At 38.4% G+C, this 20,116-nt stretch overlaps 1 protein-coding gene across 1 annotated transcript in view; it reads right to left on the bottom strand.

The window, feature by feature from the left end:
* Positions 1-552: 552 nt before the first annotated feature.
* plcb1 (phospholipase C beta 1) overlaps positions 553-20,116 on the bottom strand; it is a 37,716-nt gene continuing 18,152 nt past the window's right edge. The window contains exons 12-32 of the mRNA XM_082556541.1: positions 19,695-19,777; positions 19,516-19,600; positions 19,233-19,398; positions 17,910-17,965; positions 15,997-16,093; positions 14,334-14,418; positions 13,966-14,090; positions 13,108-13,262; positions 12,831-12,998; positions 12,649-12,748; positions 11,817-11,921; positions 9,521-9,633; positions 9,288-9,438; positions 9,089-9,142; positions 8,442-8,619; positions 8,040-8,172; positions 7,688-7,764; positions 4,986-5,075; positions 4,766-4,823; positions 4,536-4,622; positions 553-4,049 (exon numbers count right to left, since the gene is read on the bottom strand). Coding sequence (XP_082412667.1) covers positions 3,897-4,049; positions 4,536-4,622; positions 4,766-4,823; positions 4,986-5,075; positions 7,688-7,764; positions 8,040-8,172; positions 8,442-8,619; positions 9,089-9,142; positions 9,288-9,438; positions 9,521-9,633; positions 11,817-11,921; positions 12,649-12,748; positions 12,831-12,998; positions 13,108-13,262; positions 13,966-14,090; positions 14,334-14,418; positions 15,997-16,093; positions 17,910-17,965; positions 19,233-19,398; positions 19,516-19,600; positions 19,695-19,777 — 2,319 coding nt within the window. The 3' untranslated portion in view covers positions 553-3,896. The remainder of the gene's footprint in view (positions 4,050-4,535; positions 4,623-4,765; positions 4,824-4,985; positions 5,076-7,687; positions 7,765-8,039; positions 8,173-8,441; positions 8,620-9,088; positions 9,143-9,287; positions 9,439-9,520; positions 9,634-11,816; positions 11,922-12,648; positions 12,749-12,830; positions 12,999-13,107; positions 13,263-13,965; positions 14,091-14,333; positions 14,419-15,996; positions 16,094-17,909; positions 17,966-19,232; positions 19,399-19,515; positions 19,601-19,694; positions 19,778-20,116) is intronic.

The raw sequence follows: 20,116 nt of genomic DNA, 5'->3' as shown, positions 1-20,116 counted from the left end.
CTTGCTCACTAGAGGGCAGCAAAGTCATGCAGAAAACATCTGTCAGAAAATCATCTTATACGGTTAAAAAACAACGCAAATGACATCAGGGCAAATGAAAACATACAAGAGGAAAGTTCTATTGACAAATATGTTGCGTATATTAAGGAAACATAATTAAAAATATTTTCGGAATATATGTTGTGTTTAATTAACAGTTCATGTACGGCTTGATTCAGTTCACTACATGTTTTGTTATTTAGGAAGCAGAAAGGTCATCATAGTCACATTAATCTCCTGTGACAGACTGCCGCTCAGCTCCTCCACTTTCCTCCCCCACACCTTCAGTACGGCGCCCGAAAGCTCACGTTATCCCGGCTGTGCACGCAATTACAGCAACAGCAAAGTTTTGTGAACAGGCACGATTCAGTGGGCTTGCCTTTGACGAGGCTGACAACAGCAATTACCTCCTCTCACACAGTGCCTGAACAGTGCATCTTCTCGCAACACTGTAAGTCTTCAACTGTAATGGTAGAAAAAACATTCCAAGAACACTTTGTTTTTTAGATCAAATATTTAATAGTCTGGTCTTAAAATAGCATTCAATTAACCCAAGAAACAATTCAACTGGTGGAGAAATCTAATACGATAAAGCATGCTCAGTATATGTGCTAAAGCATGAGGCATGTTCAACAACACATTTTTGCAGTAGAACCTCAGCCACTTTGCAAACATGAACATCCTTAATAGACAATTTAGTGAATGATGAGGCACTCTGATGTTAGTGTGAAAAGTTAATGACTGAGTCTCTATATTGCCATGAAGACTGCAAGTGTAAGCTACCTTTATGAGGTCAGGAACAGACAGTGACCCCAGATTGTTCAGCTCAATCATGTGTGGCTTAAATTTGAAGTAAAGGTTCACGGCAAAAAAAAAGTTGTTGAAAGCAGCTGAGGCCTTAGAGGAAAAAAAAAAAACATCATGGAAAATGTTCCAACAAATATTGTTCTGGAAGATCACTATACAAAGAGGAACAAGCTCCAATCATTTTACATTTTTACAGCAAAGTAAAACTTTACAAATTATGCTGTTAAATATCAGGAAAATAGCAACCGATAAATCCATACGTCATCAGAATGAGGACTACGTTATGTACATCTTTCACATTAGAACAAATAAATCATGCAGTGGCAGCAGACTTTCACATTTAACAAAGACGCCTGGCCACCAAATCAGCTCTGCAGCAGCATCTGGGGCAAGTCGAGGGGGTGATTGCTGCAACTACAGTAGTCAGAAAAAATCCAAAATAGGCCGATAATAAAACCTTTGTACTTTATCTTTCAGTGCAAATCCTTCTCACTCGTATAAACATGTCTTCTACTAACAGTCTTTTAAAAAAAACAAACAATGAAAAAACATATCAGTTTTACATTTCCTTCCAAAATCTCATGAATAAATACACAAAGCAGATAATGATACACACTTACTGGGAACTAGCATAATTTCTGCTAGAATAAAACACAGAGTTCTGCCATTAAAAAATCCTTAAAACAGTTGTGTCAAAATCCTTATTAATGTTCAGATAATGCAGTATATGGATGAGTGATACACACCCACACACATACAAAGAGCTGGATATTAACTTCTTGAAATATAACACATAACAATATGTTTATATAACAGAATCCTGAAACCACAAATATGAAATTAGATGTTTATGCAACTGCATGAGGCAAAGGTTTAGGATAAGAATTACTGGCAGAGGACCTACTATGCTCATATTTTTGTTCTTGGGCAAAGCTAAAGTAGCTTTGCACAACTCACAGGTGAAAATAAGCCTTATTTATCTTATACTGGGCACTGTTGAAGCACTGTTGATTCATTCATCATCCTTTAAGACTTCTCTTGCTTTAAGCCTTCTGATTGTCTGGCCTTCCTAACCAAAGGATGGAAAAGCAGTTGGGACTTGCCTGAAACGGAGCGAAGAGTACAAAAAAATTATCTGAAGTCCCATTGTGACCCCTTGCACCTTTGGTCTGTGATTTCCCTACTCACTCCAAGCTTGTACAGAGAGAAAACATCAACCTCTGCTTCAAACTGACCTGAGTTTTGTGTGGATGGTCATTAATTGTAATGTGAGCAGGGTCTCTTTCCAGTTGAAGACTTCACCGTTTCCACTTGTAAAGGCATCTCTTCAGACGAGAAGTGGCAGTGAGAGAATGCTTGTCATTTTCTTTCAAACTACATATGGCTTTAAATTATAAATTCACCTCTCAGTGAGAGACTGTCAAGACTGAATATAATTGTAGCAACTTGAGTCAGTGGAAGGATATTTAAAGGAGAACATTCAGAACAGAACTGAAAATGCAGGACTTAAGCCACTAAAACAACCTTTGCATACTGCTTTAGACCAGTCACCAGATTTGTCTCCCTGCAACAATTATAGAAATGAAAATCAAATTGAAAGATCGCAGTTGTGACACATAAGAGGAGATCCAGCATCTGTCACAGAGGCACAAGTGCAAGAGGACAAAGAGGGACTTCCACTGGGAGATCTAAAAAAAAAAAAAGCATCTCTATTAAAAATTGTCCAGATGTGCACCAGAAGATGACTTTTTAAGGGAGATCAGACAAACTTACAGCAGGTAAAGGTTTTTTATATTATGGAGTTATTGTCAGCTCCTTTAAAAAAAATCACACCTCATCTGTATGACAGTAAACAGGGGAAAAAAAATCCTATTTAAAATCAAAAAAAGAAACGGAATGCATTATTATCAGGATGTAGGCAGAAAAAAGAAAACATTTGCCTCTCTTGCATTTCCACCACTGAGGTGTCCCTGACAAAATCACCAACATCCCAGCTGCAAAGCTGCTCAGAAGTCAGGCATGTAGCCTGTGGCTATATCAGTGATGCTAGCCAAAAAAAAAGAAAGAAAAGAAAGCATTTATAATAACAGTGATAAATAAATGTATAAAAAAATACAGCATTAACTGTTGTCATGTATTAACCCCTTAAATTCTAATCTTTCTGTCTTTCTGAATAAAAGAGTTTCATCCAGATTTAGTGAGCAACAGCTTCCAACTGTGAGTTCAGCCAGCCTTGGAGTGGAGATACTTGGGAGAATTGTGAATTGCAAAATGTCTTTTTCTGTCCTTGAGAGATTTAACAAAACCCAGACATTAGTGGTTCTGTTTTAAAAACTCTCAGCTCAAACAAATGCTACAGTGCATTTTATTCTTGGCAGCACCAGACCAAGTGTGCTGATTGTGTTTGTAAAAGCATGGCGCCGAGTGCTCCAGGATGGAATTGTTCTAGCTTTGTAGTTTTTTAAATTTTTTGACATTGTTATAGCAGACTGGACAAGTAAAAAGGGCAAACAGCTGCTTAGAATTTGTTGAAACTCTGTTGAAAACTCTATATTTGTAAAGATTTCTCTCCAATAAGACAGAGCCTGATGTATGTTCAGTGATCTTCAAATGATCGATCGATCGATCGATCGATCGATAGATAGATAGATAGATAGATAGATAGATAGATAGATAGATAGATAGATAGATAGATAGATAGATAGATATGCAGTCATGCAGTACAAACTGTTGAGGTCTAAAATAACAGATGACAGAATAGAAGACTTAATGCAAGACTAAACGGGGTCTGATTAAACACTTGTATTAAACACACAAAGTTCATGCTAGAATGGAATAAAAAATAAATTGTTAAAGCATTCTTCCATTAAAAAGAAGTAACAGTCTATATAAACTTGATTATTTACTCTTTCGCGCCCTCTTCATCAATACTTCTTGTTATCTTTTATTCTCATGCTTTGCATTTCATTGATCTACTCCACGCTGCTTCCATTGATCCAATTGTTCTCGTTCCTCATTCCCCCTTGCTCCTTCATCCTTTTTTCCCCTCTTCAGTCCTCCTCTGAAAGAGCTTCGTGTGGGGTGGAAGGTCGTGACTTGCTGTGGCCTCGAACCTCCAACTTCCTGTCCTGCAGGAAGTCGTGAATCTCTCCAGGCAAACGCTGGAACTTCTCTTGAAACTCTGCCTCCACAGAGCCCTGCAGCTGGAAAACACCACACACATTCGCTTGCTCACTGAGGATAGATTGCTTTTAAAGATTTTTTGTGGCTAAGGTGGGATTACATAACGGCAGATGTAGCGAAATATAACCATGATGAGTCAGGTCCCAGTCAGAAACACCACACAAATTTGTTTAGTTATCTCCTACAGTTGAGACAGATGGGTTGTACATTCAGAAACGCAACCAGCTGTTGTCAGCCGTTTCTGCCAACACTCGAACAGCTCCAATATGGCTGCCAGAGGCCACATTGCATCCTTTAAATGCCCCACGTTGACGTCAGCGCTGCCTCTAAAGTGCGTGGGTGTGGGCAGACAGCAGCACCAGTTTGGAGCCTCGTGTACAAGAAATGTTCTTGCCAAGCAGTGCATTTGAGCATGAAGCTTGCAAAGTGGTCGGTGGCAGATTTCACTGACTTTGGCTAAAAATAAATGAACTTAATTGTGGACAGAAAGAGAAACTTGTATTTACCTTTGGCTTCTGGTCTTGTATCTCCTGCAGGAGATCATTGTGTTGCTCCACCAGCTGCTCGTGGCGCTTTGCCTGAGTCTCCTCAAGCTGAGGATAAACAAACAGACATACAGACAGAGTTGCACTAAATGGAGAGAGTGTTGCAGCCATAACATTTTCATAATTGTCTCTTTGGAATTCACTTTATGGAAAGGCCCATAAAAATTCCTTTAACCTCATCTGCTGCTCACCCTTTTAATGTTCTGGACGACTTCATTGACGTAGGACTTATTGATCTCAATCTTCTCCCTGGGAACATAGAGACAAATGGATTGACATTGATTGGATCTGAGATAAATATTTTTCTCTTCTAATGAGACTAGATCAGTGGATCAGTGCATGAAGCAGATGAGCAAGCTACAGCAGCTAGATAAATAGTGAAATGTGTGTGCGTGTGCTTATAGATCATACTCCTCAGCCAGATGTTTCTCTTTGGTCTTTGCTTGGTTGATCTTCTCTGTTCTCCTTCGATCCATCTGCTTCTTCAGCTCTTTTTTCTCCCTATAGAAGCAGAAAGAAAGATTAGGGCAAATGCTTGGTGAAAAACATGGTATCAAGTTTTTAGAAGTGCACTGGGTAAAAGTCTGGCTCATAGTATCTTTTGAAGAACAGCTGAAATAAGATAGGGTACATATAAAGTATCACGTACTTTAAAAAGACATCTTTAGCAAGGCTAAAAATCCAGAGCCATCTTGGCAACTCTTCCTGGCAATTATTTGGGCCGGTATTTGAAGAATTGCCCAGATGATGCCCTCTAATCTGTCCCTTTCTATTGTTAACCTTATTTTAATTGTTACTACAATGTAAAAACTGAAAGCATAGAATTACCACTTGAATCTGATTCAAACTAAAAGCTTTTTTTAATTTATATTTTTTATATAACAGAAGCCATGGTTTTACCATCATGGCTTCTGTTGTGGAATTCACATCTAATTTTTGCTTCCAGTGGAGTTGCTCCCTCTGGGGCCAATAGAAAATGCGGAGGTCAAAACGAGCTTTCATGCCTCACACTGCAGGCTTACTTGTTGCTCCCAGAGTATTCAAAAGTAGAATGGGAGGGAGAGCCTTCATTTTCCCTCCTCAGTGGAACCAGCTTCTAATTTGGATTTGGGAGACAGACACTATCTCTACTTTTAAGATTAGGCTTAATCTTAACTAGATAAATACCTAAGATTAAGCCTTAGCTAATCTTAGCTAGGTTTTCTTTTTTGATAAAGCACGTAGTTAGGGCTGGATCAGGAGACCCTGAATCCCCCCTTTGTAATGCTGCAATAGGTGTAGGCTGCTGAGGGATTCCTATGCTGTATTGTGTTTCTTCTTCAGTCACCTTTCTCACTCACTGTGTGTTAATAGACCTCTCTGCATTGAATCATACTTCTTATAAATCTCTGTCTCTCTTCCACAGCATGTCTTTATCCTGTCTTCCTTCTCTCACCCCAACCGGTCGCAGCAGATGGCCCCGCCCCTCCCTGAGCCTGGTTTCTTCCTGTTAAAAGGGAGTTTTTCCTTCCCACTTATAATCTAAAGTGCCTTGAGGCGACTGTTGTTGTAATTGGTGCTGTATAAATAAAACTGAATTGAACTGAATTATTAAATCACCTTCAATTAGCTCTAGGAGCCATTTAAGCATTTCAAGGTAACTGCCTATAATTTTAAGCTGTTAAATGCATGCTTTGTCTGTTTTTCCTTCCACCATTTAATATGATAATACTAGGAGAATCTCTACATTACTTTCAATATAAAAAATTAATAATATTGCAGATCATTAGTTTCATGTTCTACAATATAAATATTTCTCAAAATGCTGGCAGTAGATATATTATGTTGTCATAATTAGGTGTCAAAACAGTGATTATGATTTCATTTGAAAAAGAAAATATGCTTATGTGAAAATGTGTCTGATAAATAAATAAATGACATGTTTTATTTACTAGAATATGCAAATACATCCAAACAGGAACACTTCCAGAAATCAGTGTCTGTGAACACTGTGGATTTGCTGTGCCATTCACAAATGCAGGTTAAAGCTCTATCACACAACGGAGAATCCATATGTGAACATAATCCAGAAATGTTGCTGCCAAAACTCAAACTGGAAACCTGTTTGAGAACAATTTGATATTTTCTTTTGGAAAACATGGAAACTACATCCTTTGGACTAAAGAGGAGTGGAACCATCTGGCTTGTTATCAGCACTCATTTAGAAGTCTGGACTTGGCAGTTTGCACATCTGGAAGGGCACCATCAGTATCAATATACATTCCCATTCAGATGATGCTGTTTTTCAGGGAAAGCCTTGCTGATTTCAGCAAGATAATTCAAATGCAACTATTGTGACAGCCTGGCTTTGTACTGGAAGAATCCGAAGCTGAACTGCAGTCCAGACCTTGCTTTAAAAAATAAGAAAACAGACCATTGTTAAAAAATGAGGGGATGCTACACAGTAGTAAACACACCCTGTTTTTTTTAGTTGTATTGCTAGGATCAAATTCAAAATTAACTCTTAGCCCCCTGAAAGCCTACTAGTAGTTATCCGTGCAGCTCTTTTCTGAGCCGAGTTGTTTGCATCAGAAGTAGGGAGGACGGTTTCTAGTGGTTGTCAAACCACATCTTTATTCGTATATACTGTTACGACCCGGCTCAAAAGCCGCAACATAAAAAAGGAGACGAATACCAGAGTGTAGGTAAAAAGAGGTTTATCTTAAAATGGACTATCAGGTTGGCTAAAATTGCTGGTGCCACCAAGGCAAAGACTAGTGAGCTCCCTGGGAAGCTTGCCTCAGGTATGCTTTTATCCACACCTGATTAGGTGTGGCCAATTAGCACCAGCTGAACACACTGAGCAGATTCGAGGCTGCAGAGGGACGTAACAATACCGACACATCCAAACTTGTCATTAAGTGTAAAGGGGAGGTTGTCAAATTTTGTCTTTATGGTATAAAGACCATAAAGAATGGCACCATGCCCTGCAAATATCCAACCTGCTGTTGCCTGAAGCAGCTCAGAGGGAATGCTCTGCAAGCTACTGCTGTTATGAAAATAACTCTAACACCATGTGGAATTCCTCTGAGCTTAAAGACCCGTGAGACTTCAGTCACAGATTTTTATCTCACTTGTCACAGATGTCTTTGAGCTTCTTTATCTGGGTGTTGTGACTCTCCTCAGCCAGACTGGTCAGCCGCTCCGTCAGCTGGAGGGAACAAAGACAATGTTTCACACAAATACATTTTACAGACATGCTCAAAACTGAAGGCGCTAACTTAACACAGAGCCTGTCAAACATCATTCTTATTGCTATACCTGGCGGGGAGAGACTTTCTGTCATGCCAATCATAGCGTGATACTTATTAGCAATTTGTCTTTTGGGGAAGATGTTATTATGAGTTTCCCTTGTCAATAATACTTCAATCAAAAGTGAAGAAACTATTTTTTTTTGTTTTAAAAGTTCGTTTTGTTAGATTTTACCGTTTTAATGTGTTCTCTCTGCAGATATTTCTGACTATAGTACTGTTCCTGCCTCAGAGCCAGAAGCTGCTGATGCTGCTCTTCTCTCAGCTGCTGCAGACGGTCGTCCTTCTCACTGTCCGAGTTCGAACTCCTGACAAGGGCAAATCGAAGATTTTAAAATGAAACACTTTCCCCTCTCTTTCACAGTAAAATAACAGGTGTTATTTCAATATGATGAGAGAAAAAAATGTTATAATTAAAAAAACACAAACATAACGTGTCTGTGTGCGTCAGAGTTATTACAGCTTTAAAAAGTATAATTATTTTTCTCTTTTTTTTCATTTTGACTTTGTAATTTTCAATTCAGTTTAGTTTTAGTTAGTTTTATTTCATTCACTATAATAACGTTGGTGTGCGTACCTGTTCTTGCTGCATTGTCTTGCTGTCTTCTTGTACTTATTGTTGAACTCTCGGAGGAGTTCTGACGTTTTCTTCTGGTGTCTCCTCACTAACTCCTTCAGCTCTTTAAACTGGCGTCTCTGCTCCTTCTGGTAAACTTTGGACTGCTGCAGATTCTCCAAAGTGCACACTGGGACATCTGTTACCATATGTGATCACAGATCATACAGTGTATTAGTTTGTGTTAAAACTCCGGAATCACCTTAAAGTACACCACACTTTATAAATAAAATGAATAAATAAATAAACAAAATAAAAAATGATGCCATTCATGTTAATGACTGTGATCATATACTTAGTAGGAATGTATTTCCTGAGATCATAAATCAATAAAGTTAATTTTCCCTGCTTCTATGAAAACAGACTTCTTCTGCAAGCCTTTAGAAAAATCACAGGTTTAAGACATGCATGGATTGGCTTCACTTTTCAGACCTAGTCCTAGACTCACCTTTATATAAACATATATAATACACGATATATTTAAGATACACTCAGTGCTAATTTTGCTCTTAATTATTTTTTAAATTTGCTATCATTGAATCACACTTTCAGACCAATCCAGAGAATTAAAATAAGAAATCTTAATGTGTAATTATGTAAATACTGACCTATCAAAACACTTAAAACCAGGTCTTCAGTCTTGGCTGCTGGTTTGGCTGCATCTAAAATGTAGAAAAGAGAAAATCCATACCAAAAAAGTAAATTTAGTATTTGTACATATTACCATTAGAATATCTGCAGTTCACTTTTATCAGTCATTTAATATTTGTATTAGTGTGTGCATCTTCACTTGCAGTTGCTAACTACCTGTCGTGGCTGCCTGTTGATTGGCTGCAGAAGCTTTGGGTGTGGTGGCGATGGGGGTGTGGCCCGGTGGGCCAGAGACCGGGCTAAGCCCGTTTTCTAGTGGAGCTGATTTCAGATCAGTCTTACGCTCTGCACAGCTTTCAGTCTCCTCCTGGAAATCAATACCAAGACCTTTTACAGCCAAACTTTTAGCTCACGAGACAAAGAATGAATAGAATCGAAGCAGGTCTGACCTCAGTCTGCGTGTCCTCCTCGCCATCCTCCAGAGTCAGGGCTGCCAGCTGTTTAGATCTTTGCTCCAGAAGGTTGACATAGCGAATAGGGTTCGATAGAGCCTCGATTACATCTAGAAGAAATATGAACAAACACATACAGAGCTGATGGCATTGCATTGAGGACTATGTGGACATCATGAATATGGTTATGTGTATGTGACCATATCAGTTTGACTAACATGTAGCAATTATTTAAAACAGGAAGAAGTCATAGTTTTTGTGTACACATATGAAGATAAAAATTGAAATGCTAAAACCAAAATCAAGACCAAAATCAAGACCAAAATAAATAAATACATTTTCCACTGAATGCACCAGAAATATTAAAAATACACGCAAACATTTTTAATTTTAATTGGAGGGACATCGGTTGACTGGTTACAGTGGCGTAAGGCAGGCATCCTTTATGTATCAGATTTATTTGACTGTGGGACTAAATGTTTTTTAAGCTTTGATAAAATTGTGGAATTATATAAGTTGCAGCGTAATCAATTCTGGAGATATGTCCAAATACATAGTTCATTATCGAAGTGGCTGGGAACCCCTTTGAGTTGTCCTGTGGACAGCCCTGTGGAAGTCCTGCTCTCAAGATCATCCTTGGGTAAAGGCATCACCGCAAAGATTTATCACTTATTGCAAGAACGGTCAGCTGACCCTCTCCTTAAAATTAAGGGCTACTTGGCCCAGGACATGGCATTGGACATATCTTCAGTTGAATGGGATTCATGTTTTCAAAATGTTAATACTATGTATAAAGAAACAGGCAGTAGATTTATTCAACTTAAGATAATCCATAAGTGGCATCGAACACTGCAACAATTGTATAAATGGAACGTGGTCTCTATGGACAAATGTTGGAGATGTGATGGTCAAAATGCTTTGATTTTACATATCTTATGGAGCTGTTCGGCACTTTGGGATTGGTAGGAAAACATAATGGAGGTCATTTTCAGTGTTTTGAAAAGGAGATTTGGTATCTCACCAAAACTGTCCATACTTGGTATAACCACACAACTTTCTGATGGAGATTTTTCCAGTTATACAAAAAGATGGATGATTCTGGCTCTTACTACGGCCAAATGGGTCCTGCTAAGACATTGGCGGAAAAAGAACCCCCCCTCCCTATGAAGAGTGGCAAAATGGCAATGGCTAAGTTGGCATCTTACAAAAAAGTGACTTATGGCTTATTAGACAAATTGCATCAATATGATTGTATTTGGTCCCCTTTACAAAATGGTTTTCTGTAACTTGAAGAACAGAGGAGTAATGACAGAGTGGTGGTGTGGGGATTGGTGTGTTTTTTGGGGTTATTTTTTTGTTTGTTTTGTTTTGTTTTTTAAATTATTTATTTATGTATTTATCTTTAAGTTCTGTTATTGAAGTTTAAATGAAATAAATAAAAATTGTTTATGATAAAAAAATACATGCAAACATGAATTAATTTATAAAAATATTTAACTTTGTATTAATTCCCCTATTTATTTACATCCTTATGTAATTTTCATTTTTTTCACCATTTTTATTTAATAATTTTAGCAATTTACATGGATTTATGTTGATTTTTTGTTACTGTATTTCTTTCCATTTGCCGAATTATGCAAATTATGAGTAAGTGGATGAAGAGCATATGTAATGGGGTCCTTTCTTTCTTTACTGTATCAGAAGAATAGCAGTACTAATGTTTATTTATGTGATTTGTATTTATGTGATGTGATTTGTGATTTTGTCAGTTTTGGTCATTCATTAAACAAACAAACAAACAAAGGCGCCCCACTGCACTCTGGACTTTAAATGCATAAACAATGTTCTGAAAGCTCTTCAGCTGATGATCAAATAAAATATTTTAGCCGTTTAAGACACTTGTGCTCAATCATGTGGGTGAGACATTAAAATGATAAAACCTTTATTCTATTGAGCCAATGAATATGTTCAAGAGATTTACTGCAAGGAGTGGGTTTCTGCTAATGGATGAGCCAAATAGACGCAAAAACAGGAGCCCACTTCGGCCATGATTGGTCACAATATGTCCTGTAGGTGGCACTACAGAGCTTGGGATCCTACATGTGTTGAAAAACTGTCACAACAGTGGATACCTTTCGCTGTAAGCCACCTTGCATAAATAAAGACACTGCCCTTTCCCCCATGTTCTTTTATGTGATGCTTGGTTTTGTTATGAAAACAAAAAACATGAAATAAATCAGTCAGTGTAGATATTTGGTTCTGTGATGCCATTAAACAGTCCAGAAGTTTGTACCAGCAAATGTATCTGGGACATAGTCTTTGACTTCAATGTAGACGAACACAGCTGGCAGAATCAGAGACTGGTTTTTCTCATTCCTCAAGCCGATGTAACGATAACCTGCAGAGTAACAGATGCAACAGTCATCTGGTTCATGTAGACAGATAAATATTTAATGCAATGCACAAAACCCCGGCAATAAAGTTAGTTGGCAGTAAGAAATGCTAAGTGTTTTCAGACCAAGCATGAGTGAAGTCAAACTACACAGAAAAAAACTTATTTAGTTCACATTGTTTGTGCCTCTGCAACCTGATCACACGACATAAAGTCTGAACATAAAAGTCAGGATGCTTCCCGGGAGGTAAGGTAAGTAGAAAAATCAAGAGCCCCAAAATATGGTCAATGACACAAATATCAACGTCTGTACAGTCTCCACAAGCATGAAAAGCCAAAGAAATATTTATGTATGAATCTTTCATGATAGGTGCCTTAAAACATCTACACATATAAAAAATGCTGATTTTTATTCTCTGTGACTTTTTATTTTATTATTTTATCATCAGTTCATTTCCTGGGAGTTTGGACAGTTATTGTCTGCTAAGCTTTATGACATATTGCTGTCTTTGTACAAGGAAAACACAATAAACTCCATAAGAAACATGGAGAAGAAAAACTGCAATACAAACTAGTGAACCCATAGAAACTCAAGCACACTCAAAGAAATCTCTAAGAGGTGTAGTTAGTAATAGCAGTCAGCACTAAAGATACAAAAAGGTCAGTATCTGATAGATAAATACTTTAACATTTAACACCAGGGTGAGAATCAAAGGTTGAAATGAATGAATACCTGGCCTAATGGCAGACACCGGAATAATTCGATGACCAATAAACTTCCCTCCTTCTTCAAAGGCAGCAATTCTTAGTGAGGCCAGGGTAGGAAGAATCACCTGTGAAAAGATTTGTCACAGTCACACTGTTAATAGGCTAATTAGTATGCACAGGTAAGACATCTGACTCCCTGTAACGCACCTTTTTGAACACAATCGGCTCTTCGTCCCACACTGGATTGATGGCATTGTTGTTCTGAGACGTTTTGGTCTTCAGAGCTTTCCGCCGAGTGTCTGCAGGGAGTCCGAACATCTCCACCTCCACATACACCCCCACTCTCCGCTCAGTCAGGAACTGGCCTGAAATAACCTGAAACACAGAGGATTCACTTGCATTTGTTTAAACACATACAGGAAGATACTACAAGAGTTATACCAATAGAGACTGTTTAAAAAAAAAAAAAGCACTGTGAATATACCTTCACAGAGAGGGTGTTAGCTACAATGCCATCTACTGTGTTTTCCGTAAAAGGGTCAAAGTGTTTGTCCGGGCGCCTCATGAACTCAGGCTTCAACCTGTAGCCGCTCCGACCGTTGTACTCAAACATAAAGAGATTCAGCTGCATGGACAAATCTGCAACAGAAAATTGAAGTTTAGCATCACAAAGGCTTAAAGCACCAGTTTGAGTTTGAGCTGTACAGCTGCACTCTGGTTGTTGCATAAAAGAGCAGCAAAGTGGAATGTGTTATTTTGGGGAATCAGTGGCTTCTGAAGTACATTTTCAGCTGATCTGACTCTAAACAAGGGTAAGTGGTTAACAAATGAGTACATGCAAAGCCTAGATAGCCTTGGAAAGACTATCTCCCTTAATTTAAAATGCACTTAAAAGGGGGGGAAATCTTGAATGCTTTCTTTTACCGAGGCAAAAGCATTATAAGGCAGAGACATGGCACTCAAAAGAAACCTAAATGGGAGAATTCTGCAATTCCAAAAATGGCATTCCCTTTAAAATGTCAATAAGGATATTTCTTCATGACAGTCAACGGTGGCACATAAAAGTCGCAATCTTCCAGTTGAGGTCCAGAACAGTTTCAACTGTGTCAAATGTTTTTCTTGGTTTAATGTGGATTAGCACAGCAATTGTTCAAGATCTCTGTAGGGATGAGTCAGAGATGAACTGTTATGTTCGTGGCTCCATTAATTCAGATTAGTCTTTTAACCTGGAATTGGCCAATGGGCTTTCCATGATAGGATACTTGCTTGTGGGAGGACTTTTATTAAAGGTCCTTGAAGGCACCTTTTACAAAAAAAAAAAGAAAAAGAAAAAATAGTTTACCAATAGTTTGGTAGTTTAGAGCCACCAGTTGACATCCTGCGTTCCAGAAGAGTTGAGGCATAAAATTTGATGAATCCACTCTGGTTCCTTTTGGGTAGATTCGACTCAGCTGAGATTTATTATATCTGGTTAACAGAAGGTTAAGAACCATTATTTCATTAGTGCTAACATATAGATTCATGTAAAATGTATTGTACTGAAACTGCTGGTATAGAAACTGATGAAATGAAAACTTAATCAGAACTTACTGAGTTACAAAGATTTCTGAAGGTTAACAGAAAAAAAGCAAGCAAAAGTGAGAAGTCAATGAAAAATAAAGTGATGGTGCCTTGGTGTGATGTAACTGTGGTAACTGTTGCCAAGGATACTCTACAAACTCCACTGGTGACTTTGTGAGATGCTCCAACGCTTTGGTCTCCACAAAAGACGACATGTGGTAACAGCGGGCTGCCTCTACACAAACACACACAAAAATGAGAACACGCATTTCTGAGCAATTAGTTTGGTTTCAAACTTCCTGCATCTACAGAAAGTTAACAAATTGAAGGAATTGGATGAACCCATTGGTCTCTATGTGGGGTGGCTCAGTTATTTTGTGGGGGCCACTTTACTGACACGTTTTTGCTCTTTTAGAGGGACATGTCAGTGTAAGTGTCTGAGTAATTACCTTTATCCTACAATTAAAGGTGCCTCTTCCAAGAGGACAAAGTGTTCACTGAATGGTTTGATGAGAATTAATATGATGTAAATCCTGTGCTATGATCTTCACAGTCACCAGATCTTAACCAAACTGATAAATTATGGGAGGACTGAGGTGTTAAGTGTTCAACATGACTGTGTATAGATGCGATTGCAGAGCTTTGCAGATATGAGCTGCAGGTCTGTAGCAACCACAGGGCAGTGTCAAAATATGTGGTACAACCATAAAAATTGCCTACTTTTGCTTATGACTGGCTGGCTATAGTTCACTGAGAGAAAGAAGTCTTGTTTGATTTTTTAAAAAGTTTTTATATTATATTATGGCAATGTTTTTCTCCCTTTGAGGGACTGTTTTCAACAGATTCATCCATGTGTTTTATTACTGGCATCAAGCTACGCACTGGTAGCTCAGTTTTATTCACACAGCAGTTACATTTTATATTGTAAAGAAAAACATCAGTATCTACAAGAAAAGCCTACAATTAGATGGTCCCCTGTGAGCAAGCACCTGGCAACAGTGGGGGGGGGGGGGGGAAAGTCCTTTTTAACAGGAAGAAACCTGTGGCAGAACCCAGCTCAGGGAGGCGAGAAAAGAGAATAGATAAAATAGAAAGAATGAAAAGAGGAGACAGACAAAGAGAAGAGAAGGAAGAATTCCCACAATCACTCTCTCTGCACAGTCACAGACCCACACGCATAAACAACAACATGGGACAGTGAATCCTGATTTACACAACTCTCTCCACCACCATCGCCTAAACACCAAATGAAGATCTATCTTCTGGGAATTATGTTGTTCCATTCTTCCAGTAGAGTTTCAGAGACTTGAAAGATTCATCCCAACCCTGAAATTTTCTAGACATGTCTTTTGAACGTAAAAACACAGATCTACAACCCAGTTGGATCAGATATTTAGGGGTTTTCAATTTACTAGCTCCCTATGCCAAACTCACAACATGAGCATAGTGCAGGTAACTATGGGCTGGGATCATGTGACCTGCCTATTGAAAGCTCTACTTAGGTTGAATTCCAGCAGTCAAAACACATTTGGCCCTGAATAGCTCCTGCTGTGTGTAAAACATTGACCTGATCCCCTCTTCACACATTATCATCTATTAAAACTGATTAAGTCACTTTGTGTTGAGTTATCCTGTCATTTGTCACCTGACTTTACTTTAGATAACAATTTTAATAAAAAAAAAATCTCTCTTAGTTAATTTCACACCCTATTTCGTGAACACAGTGAAGGCCAAACTTATGCATTATATCATTTATATTGAGTTACAGTGGATATCACTACAAAATAACATATCTATAGTGAGCTTTTCTTACTCTTGGAGGCTTCGAAGGAGTTGAACTTGGTAGGCTGGACGTAGTTAACCAGAGTTGACATTTCCTCTGTTGCCACTGCTTCCCGCTCAGCTGAGCCCTGCAATAAACGACAGAAGGAATAAAGTATAAGCGTCACACATCCAAAGCATAGTTTCAATGAGATGAGACACATCTTTTTCCATAACATCTGGAGGGAACAGCAGCTGTCATTTGAAGCAGACATTTTCATTGTTTGCAGTCCTGCATTTCTCTGCACAGCACTTAGTAACAAAAAGAATGGCAGCAGCAACAGAATCTGACAGCAAACACTAATACCAACACAACAATAAAAATATACAGCAAAATGAAATCCATCGACTTTTTAAACACAAATACACAAACACTTGTGCACACACTCTATGTCCGACCTGCTTTTCATTTCATTTTTTGTTTATTATCCTGCTACTTTTTGTTGTGCTTATTTATTTTTTTCAACCTTTCACTTTCGTCGGTGTAATGAATTCTGTCTTTCTGTCTCAATACCTAACACACTTGTCTGGTCTGTTTGATATCTCTTGCCACATTATGTCTCTTCTACTTTTATTCATTTACAGTCAGCATCATCTGAAACTTAAAGGGGAACTCTGACATCAAATGCATATCAAAGACTGTTTACAGCTCCTGGGGAGTGCTTTAAAACAAAGTGAAAAACACGCACGTTATATAAAACCTCTGGTGGCTCTAAACAGAGTTGCATAAAATCTGATAAATGGCCTTAGGTGATTTCACTCAAGACAGCGAGTTTAAAAGTTAGAAAGAAGGGAGCTTACCAGACCTTTGAAGCCAGCTGATCACTTTTGCTCAAGGCTACATTAGCTTTTGATACATGCAGTGCAATAAATTCCCCAGTAGCAAAGATAGAGGTAGAACAAAGTATATTTAGATGCATATATTTAGATATATGTTATAATCTATAACATATATAGAGGTGTCAAAGCTCCTCATTAATGGTACTAAAGGGTACATTAGGGGTACTAAAACAATATCAAACAGGTGATTTTGTGTTTTCTTTTGCAGTGAGGTGCTGTGTGTGCACAGCACGATCTCATCTTCTATAAAAATTAATAATTACTGCAACAAAACTTTTTTGTGATGCCAAAGCTTGGAAGAAAGCACAATTAAAAAGGCTTTTAAATACATATTTAATGCCGTTAAATGGTTTATTTTACTGGAAAGCAGGATGTTTTCCTAAATCTATTTCCTCTGTGCTGTACTTTGTTATAATTTAATGCAGATACACAGAAAGAATAAAGGCTGAGAGAGCAGCACTAAGAACTCATCACAGAGTGGGCATTAACAGCAACAGATATGAATCTGTCTGGGATGAAAGTGGGTTGCAAAGGGGCTTGCAGATATGCAGAAATTGTCGACAGGCTGAAGCAACTTCAGTTGCACTATGATATCGCAATACAATGGCTGGTCAACTGCAGTGATTTTGTGGGAACAACATTAGTATGATGCTCTAGCAAAACCAACATCCTGGTTTCAGACACACTGTATAACCCCCAGTCAGATAAAATGATAGTAAAGTAATGCTACATAAGTGCAGTCACCTTATTAACAAAAACTGTGAAAACAGAGGAAAATGCACGAATGGTACAGATACGGAATAAACCACAAGAACCACTGGAGAGACAACAGAAAAAATAAAGCACAAGCAACAGCAAAAAAAAAAGAAAAGAAAAAAAAAAAGCAAGTGTTCACAACAACCCACAACAACAACAATATTCAGGGTTCAGAACAAGATTAACAATGACAATGGCTTAAAGAATAAACAGCAAAACCATGAAAATAAACAGCACTTGTAAACATTAACGAATGGCGACAGCAGTGAGGGTGACCCTCTGTCAGCTCTGTTCGATGTCACCACTGACCTTTTTACCATCATCATCTTCATCATCATCATCTTCCTCACTCTCAGCTTCCATCTCTGTTAAAATTAAACAAGTCTTCATCATCTCTTCATCTCTTTGTCTTTTTTTTTTCCAGATATAAACGGCCAGAATAACACAGTTATTCAGCTGACACAAGAACAGGATTTGCATTCTGCTTTTCAAGCAGAATGCAAATAAAATACCCTCACATAAATACTTCAGTTTAATGAGATGTGTCCTAAAGCTGGTGAAAAGAGCTAGAGACTGATAAAAGTATTCACTGGAGGAAACTTAGCCTGTGAACTGCTAATCAGGTGTGATTGATGTAATCATCCAGGAATTATCCATTAACATGACTGTTTGGTAACAATTTAGCATATGCCTGAGAGCAAGGACAACAGATTTTCTCCTGAGCTGTACAATAAAATCTGTGCACAAATAAACTAATAATAGATAATCATGCACAGCATCTGAGAAACACATGACAATGGCAAATTTGTGCACCAAAGAGCAGAATATAAATCAAGCAGATAGTGGAAGGAGTTTAAACAGCCCTGTGCTTTAACTTCTCTGGTGCTGATTATTCAGCCCACTCAGGCAGTCGTTGTCTAAAGGGTCACGGCCACTGTATGAGCATGGACTTCAGTAAAGATGCTGGTCTGATCTTCATTCACGGTTGTGCTCTCAATTACTGTCCTGTTTTCAGAATCTGCATGTCAAACATGTCAATAAGGCTCCCTCATTTCCCTCTGCTCTGCTATTTAATTGCTGAAAAGAGCTTCAGACCTCATCTGGGATGTCCTGCTCATTAAGCATCCCTGATGAGGTGGAGTAGATAATACTTTGGGCCAAAGGATTTTACAAAAAGTCATGATGGAAATTGTGGTTTAAAGAAATGTGCTGTCCTCTGATAGTGACCTTTCAGAAAACTAAACACTACAAAATGATTTGGGGCAGTAATCACATTATTTTTCCTGGGTCTTTAAAACAAATTTCTCAGGGACAGTGCTGAAGCTCCAGCCACTGCGCCTTTTCCCAATGATGCTGATTACCCGATGACTCATGTTTGTGAGGACATACGCCTGCTGAATGTGAAAACACTTTGAAAGACACACAGTGAAAGTGTTTTTTGGACATCTGATGCCCTTAAGTTACAGCCAAAATATGCCTGTGTTTTTAACATTTCTCCAGCCCCGTGCAGCTGTTGAAACCACAGAAGAATTTACTGTCTGTCGTATTTTTTTATACAAAGGCTGTCGCAGTTGAATACATTTCACTTGGATTTCTGGGCTGAAAAAAAGTCCTTTTGTCTTTGTGTCTTACCTCCTGTGTTGTTGCTAGGAGACACTGGTTCATTGCTCTGATTGGCAGGTTGGTCCGTCAGTCTCTTTGTGTCTGTGTTATTGGAAGGTTTGTGGGATTTCTTGTTCTTGATGAGAATTTTGCCCATCAGCTCCTGAGGACTGGGCAGAGGGACACCTGGCTCCAGCTGCAAATACACACAATAGAAGAGAAAAAAAAGACAGAAAAGAGAGAAATTAATTTAAACTGCAGTCTGATCACAAAATAGACACTTTGAACACTTTCACGTGTCAGTATTTCTTACAGGGTATTTGTCCAGAGGGTCAATCAGAAGAGCTTCTCCAAAAATGGATCGACAGTATTCAGCCATTTTAGCCTGCTGCTTCAACCTGATAGATGGGTAAATGGAAAATTACAGATATAAACAAAAAGATCTTATGATTCAATCAGGATATTAAAAAACATAAATAATGAGATTCTCACGAGTCCACGTGGTTTTCAAAAGACAGGATCACAGGGAAGGGTGAGGTCTTGAAGGCGCATTCTGCAATAGCTTCAATCACCTCCTAGAAAATGAAAGACAAAAACACATTGCAAAGTGGCTTGCAGATATTCAGAAACTCAAGGCAGGTTTTTTAGGGAAGACCTTACATATTTAAGTAAGATAGTGTGATGAATCTATTACAACAGCATGGCTTCGTAGTAGAAGAGCCCTGTTAAACTGGCCATCCCACAGTCCAGACCGTGAACGGCTGAAATCATTTGGCACATCATGAAACAAAAATTACAGAGTCAGGACTGTTGAACATCTAGAATCCTATGTGAGACAAAAGTCCAGCAATGGTCTGGACGTGCAGATTACCACTTTATTGAGACATGATTCTGCCTCTTCTTACAATAGTACA

This window comes from Aulonocara stuartgranti (assembly GCF_965226115.1).
Source record: "Aulonocara stuartgranti genome assembly, chromosome: 13".
NCBI classification, from domain to species: domain Eukaryota; kingdom Metazoa; phylum Chordata; class Actinopteri; order Cichliformes; family Cichlidae; genus Aulonocara; species Aulonocara stuartgranti.
This window is presented reverse-complemented; position numbering and strand designations above follow the sequence as displayed.